This window comes from Tupaia chinensis, unplaced genomic scaffold, assembly GCF_000334495.1.
Source record: "Tupaia chinensis unplaced genomic scaffold, TupChi_1.0 Scaffold000184_1, whole genome shotgun sequence".
Lineage (NCBI taxonomy): Eukaryota > Metazoa > Chordata > Mammalia > Scandentia > Tupaiidae > Tupaia > Tupaia belangeri.
The window spans coordinates 555437-562011 of NW_006159659.1; the positions used below are offsets into that span (position 1 = coordinate 555437).

At 32.7% G+C, this 6575-nt stretch overlaps 1 protein-coding gene across 1 annotated transcript in view; it reads right to left on the reverse strand.

Moving 5' to 3' along the window:
• The window catches only part of RPS6KA3 (ribosomal protein S6 kinase A3), a gene marked incomplete at its 5' end in the record, with an annotated part of 109222 nt that extends 107907 nt beyond the window's left edge, over positions 1-1315 (reverse strand). Inside the window, 1 exon segment of the mRNA XM_014587118.2 lies at positions 1259-1315. Within this exon segment, the coding sequence (XP_014442604.1) occupies positions 1259-1315 (57 nt within the window).
• Positions 1316-6575: the final 5260 nt, after the last annotated feature.

A 6575-nucleotide genomic window follows, 5' to 3' on the forward strand; every position in this document is an offset into this window, starting at 1 on the left:
TAAGAGATCATGCCCCGGGGGGGGGGAGGGCAGAGGGATGGTCATACCACAACTGCTTTTACCTCCCCTCTTTTCTCAGATTTTTGGATGTGCACATATACAGCATGATTTTATAAGCTGCTGGGTCCAGGACTCGAAACACCCAGTTGGCCATGCGGCATCTAGCCATCTTACCCTCTGTGCCACCTCATGGCCCAGAACACATACTCTTACACACTAAAATTTAAAAAGTATTTTTAAAGGGCAATTTGGCAGTATCTATTGAGATTTCAATGCTCAAAGCTTTTATACCTATCTTTTCTAACATTCACAAAAATAAATAAGTTAAAATTATATTAAATATAGGATGTGCATAAAATGTATATTGTGTATTCATTTTTAAAAATGGTAATCTATATGTATCGTCATAAAAAGATGTTTAAGACATGTTAAGTGAAAATAAGTTGCAGGATATGTGTATTTTGTAAATGTAAACAATAATTGTCTTATGAACAGAATAACAAAAAATTCTTAAGCTGCTGACAATGCTTATCTTGGATGCAAGGGTAGGAACAATTTATTAATTCATTTATATAATATTCAAAGAGTATCTTTTATGAATTAGACATGGGTCTAGGTGTTAGGGATTCGGAAGTGAACAAAAGAAAAAAAGGAAATATTGAATGTCATTCTGTGTTAAATATTTCTTTCTTTTTTTTTTTAAGAGAAAGATTTTCGCTATGCTCTCCAGACAGAGAGACAGAAAGAGAGAAATCACCCCCTAGGGGGAACGGCCACACTGCAATCCCTTCTCCTCCATTATCCTCTCAGAATCTTAGGCACGGGCACATATGCACATGCAGCTGGAATGAGTTTTAAACCTCTGGGTCCAGGACTCGAACCACAGTTGACTATGTGGGAGTCCAGCAACATAACCATTATGCCATCTGGTGTTTCCTATGTTAAATATTTCTGTAAAGTATGACCTTTATATTTTTATTTTTAATAAATTTATAGTTTGACTTTTATAAATAAATTGTTTTTAAGGTATTAATGAAAACTTTCAACAATATAAAGCAATTTGTTTTGTCAATCTCTTAAAATAAGTCATATTAAATAGTTTACAGAAAAGTCACTTGCATTTTCAAGGTACTGTGCTAGAATTAATATGAAAGCATCAACAAATTTCTAATACTGTAAAATGATTATTTTGTTCAGTTTAAAAATAAAAATAATTATCTGTTTAATGGTACCTCTTATGGTATAATACTTTACTTACAGTTTGTGGATTAATCTCCTCCTCTCCCATAGGTTCATCCATAATTTGCTGTCCATTCTGTGAAAAGCATAGCAAGTAGAAAATTAGCAAAACAGATTTTACATCAGTTAAAGTTAAATGAAGGCATAGCAGTTAAAGTTAAGTGAAGGCAGACCAAAAAGAGAAAATAAAATCATTGAGGAATATTTTCACCCCTAAAGGGCCCTAGTGAAGTAGAATTGCATTAAAGCATACAGTTGCAAATTTGCAACAGGTTGTGCTTCAAAAGTTAATCTGTAAATTAATTATTTAAAACTATAAAAAATATTTTTCCTTGGAAATAATAATAATAATTATTGTTCCAGGTGAGCCCTTGAGTTTATTGCAATAGTTAAATGCATTACAAATGGCCTTATTTGAGCCTTACCAACCATCATTACAACACTTTATATGGTAAAACACATTCTAAATTCCATTTCCACTGATAATTAATCAGGACATCTGATTAATTATTCCAGAGAAAATTAAGCTCGATCTCTACATCAAAAAAAATTTCAGATGGATTAAACATTTAAAAATCAAATTTATGCAAATAATAGAATACAGGTGGATGATAATTATGGGGTAAGAAGGATAGAAATCATAAAGAAAAAAATGACATGTGAATTTATAAAAGTTTAAAACTTTTTCTGCCAGACACACACACACACACAAACAAAAGAGAAAATGATTACCAAAAAAAGAAAGAAAGGAAGAAAAATAAAAGGAGAGAAGCAACATATGACAAAGGGTTGGTATCCTTAATACATAAAGAGCTTTGTTTTACAAAACTGTAAGAAAAAACGATGAACCTCAACAGAAATGAGCAATAAAGGAAAAAAAGAGTTCAGCCTTAGTACTAATCAAAGAAATGCATTTAACCCAAAGACACCTTTTGCCTTTCAAACTGGTAATGATTTACCACAAAAAAAAAAAAAAAAAAAAAAAAAGAAAAGTAGCATCCTCTGCTAACATGGGTATGGGGGAAAAAAGCACTTCTTGCTATACTGCTAGAGAAAGTGTAAATCAGCACAACCTTTCAGGGAGGCATTCTGAGACTACTGAAAAACAAAAATGAAAAACCACCACACACAAAATTTTAAAATTTTCCATCAATTCTACTTTTTTATAAATATACAAGTGTACAAAGATGTACATGCCAAGAATGCTCACCATAACTTTTTTCCAAAAAGAACTCCAAATTGGAAACCTAAATTCCTAATGATAGAGAACTAGTTAAATATATTATGGTACATCCATATAACGGAAAACTATGCCGTCATAAAAAGTGATGATAACAATGTAAATTTATTGACATGGAAAGACAGTTAACATGTAGTAAGTGAAAAAGCAGTTTACAAAACAGTATGGATTGTAATGAGCCCATTTTCAATAAATATATACATATTTCTATGTATATATTTGTATGGGAAAAACTCTGGAAGGATATACACCAAAATGTTAACAGTCGCTATCTCTAGTAAAATTTTAGACAATTTAAATTTTGTTTTTTGTTGCTTATTTGAATTTTCTAATGTGTCTACAATGAATATGTATATTTGTGTAGTTAAAAAACAAAAACAAAAACTAGAAGTTAGGAACACATAGGGTCTCCTCTTATTCCTTACTAAAAAACAAAGTAGCCCCTAACTACTTGTTAATTCAACAAATGTATAAGGAATTAAGCTAAACTTTTTTGGAGCATCATCAACTAAAAAACAAAAGGCAGCCCACCCATCACTCTGTACTCCAAATGAAGTAGCTGCTTTGAATCTGAACTTCTCTCTCTACTCTTCCCATTACTATTTACCATCCATCCATCCATTCATTCATTCATTTCATTCCATTCATGTTATGTTCTAGGCACTGTCCTGGAGATAAAAAGGTAAATAAAACACAGTCCCCATCCCAGAAGGTCTACTGATCTATTCAAAGGGCACCTTCCATTTTCACCCACTCCCAGAGGATGTTCCTAGGTTAGGAAATACCTATTTAATACTACAGAGCACAGAAATGCAGGTGCCAAAATGCAGGAAAAGGGAAGAAGCAGGTATAAAATCTTTATTTTCCTAAGACATTTTCAGAGGTTACAATATTGCTCACTTCTACGGTAAGGACACTCACATATTTCCAGGATACTTCCTTCTCCTAAAACCTACAACCACTAATTTAACTAAGTAGTGATTATTTTTATCCAAATATCTGTAAGAAATCTTCACTAGCCCTTAAGAATACTAACTTTGAAATCAGACACATAGATTCAATTTTATGCTCTTACACTACTAATTATGAAGCCTTGGACAGGCTATTTAAACCAAACTTTAGTTTTTTAAGATGGAAAATGAGAATTAACAAGTCTTATCTTCAGAAAGTTGTTTTTGAAGACTAAATGAGATGATACAAAACCATAGCATAGTGCCTGCCACAATTAATGTTGCCTATTTTTATTATGTACAAAATTCAAGCACCCAACTTGCTACCTCTTCTATATTTGCTCCCAGCGAGTGACACTATCATTTATCTAGTAGCCCAAACTATATTTTCTCATTACTTGTAAGCAGTTATTTTTCACTAACACAGATCTGCTCAATAACTGTTATTTGGCTTTTTGAACCCTTGGTTTAACTTGAGCTATATTTATATTTTCCATGGGAATAAGATTTGAGAAATGTCTGCTCCATGTGCTTTCCAATGTATGCAAAGTAAATCTCAAAACTGGTAATTTACTTTTAAGCAAACGAGTACAATAGAAATAACACTGAACCTGGAATTGGTAGACCAGGGGAGAGCTATAGGTCTGTCTCTAAGAGGTTTTAGAATTCAGGGTAATTTAGATCTTCCCTTAGCCTATTACTTCATCTGTTCAAAATTGGGATGTTTGGCCTTATCAACTGAGAATTACTAGGCTCAAAACTGAGGTAATTCTTTAAAAAGTACTTTTTAAAATGTAAAGTGCTATACTAATGCAAATTACTGTTATTGAGAGTTAGCTTTATGAGAATAAAATAATACTCCATAAAGTCCCTTTGATCTTAAAATAAAAATAATATTGGTAAGGGATCTTGAAAGTCTTCTGTTTTAACTTCATGTCACATGTTTAAATTCTTTCTAACTTGTTCTCACCTCTACTTGAACTTTATCAGGAGAGGAATGTACTACTTCACAAAACAATCTACTACACTACCTCAGAAAAAGCTCTGCCTGCTAGATAAACTTCATTAAATAGCAACTTTCCTCAGGCACAAATTCCCTTTAAGTCAACTATTAACATTGGCAAAGCCACAGCAAGTAAATTTCTATCTATGACTATAAACCACTCTGAGTCTTGTCTTTTCTAGATAACTCAAGTTCCCTCAAACATTCCTTTAACAAAAGATAAAACTTGTCACCATCCTTTTTTACTGAGCATGCTCTAATTCATCTTAAAGGATTACATGGAGTTGCATGTCATTAATATTCTACAGAGTAGAATACAACCTGCAGAGTAAAGGGCCTGTCATCTCCCTTGTCCTAGATAATAAAATTATGTTAATGCAGTTCACATATGCATTATTTTTTGAATGCTTACAACATAACTGCTGACTCACTAACATTTCTTTTGATTTAATCCTTATCTTTACTTAACTAAACCCTGCCTCCTCCTTTATCCTGTACCTGTTGTTACTCTTAGTTTTGTGAATAAAACCTTCATTTAAATTTTTTATTCATCTTTTTCCTACTCTGATCTGTTGCTACAATCTCTACAGACTGAATTTCAAATATAGCAGTCAACCTCTTAACTATCTTCATGTCATACACAGATTTTACTATATATTTTCTTTGCTGAATTACTCGCCTAGCTAATTAACAGTATATATTAACAAAGCAATCTAAGAAAAAATAATCAAGTGAAACATTATCTAAAAGGTATTTTGTGCTCTACTTTCTGCAAAAATACCTACTTCCTTTCTGGGTTTAGCATTGTTTTAAGTTTGAACAACCTGATTTTAAAGCAGGAATATATGAAAGACATACCAGTAAAGTTTCAGAAAACTTTTTCTACCAGAAAAAGCAACTTTAATGAACTTTTTTGTATCCTTTCATTCTAACAAGAATTGAAATGTTATCTATTAAAAATGAACATAAGTTACTTCTGCAGTTAATAAGTTTCCTTTTTGGGGACCAGCCAGTAGCCTGGTGGTTAAGGTACTAGATTCCACATGGCTGACAGAATGGTTTGGGTCCTGAACCCAGAGGCTTGGAAGTCACACGTGTGAATGTCTGCCCAAAATCCTGAGAGGAAATGAAGGAAAGGAGATTGTGGCATGGCCATCCCACTGAGGGGTGCTTTCTCACTTTCCTTCTCTTTCTTTCTGTCTCTTTCTGGTGAGCACACACACCCTATAGTAAATTTGAAAATAATTTTTAAAAAGTTTTTTTGTTTTGTTTTGTTTTTAAAAGAAAAAGAACATAAATATATTAAAAAAAAAAAGAAGTTTCCCTTTCAAAAAATGACTCTTGGCTTCTGTGGAGATTAGTTTACATGGACCATTAGTCTGATTCAATATTGTACTTTGTATGTTTCCCAAAGTTTAAGGAATAGTACTCACTAAACAAGGAAATATATTTATCTAATTTTAAGAAACAAATAGAACAAAAAAGGTTCTGGAGTTGGCCAGTATCAGCTCTTAACTCTAGCTTTGTCACTTAATGGTGTAGTTATATGAACCTGGGTAAGTTCCTTAACATTTGAGACTCAGTTTCCTCATTTGTAAATTGCATATAATATCTACCTCATGGGAATGTTGTAATTAAAAGGATCCACCAAGGGACGGTAGATGCTTAGTAAATGCTACTCCTCTTTTCATCTTTTGCTTCGATTGACTGCAATATTTACATCTCTAAAGATGTAATGCAATGAAGCAGTATAGAAATATTGAGATGCCTGTTTCACCACTTACTACAACCCATTTCCACCAAGCAGGGTGGAGGAGATGATTCATATATAGGCCGTATTTTTATACAGTGTGGCTAAAGAATGAGTATGGACAAAAAAAAAAAAAAGTTTAAAAGGGAGGCAAATGTATTTATCATCTCTCATCCCACCATAATGCCTTCCAGCCAAAAAACTGTGCTGCAGTTTTGAAAATAATTGGCAGACTGTACGTATGCAAATATGATGTGAAATACAGAAAAGGTTAGGAAATGCTAATCATGCTTTATTTCGCTAGTTTGAAACATGTAAAAAGTCACAAATTAGAATAACCTACAATATGAGTCTCATCGGAACAAATCAGAAAAAGGAAACTATTCCTTTGAA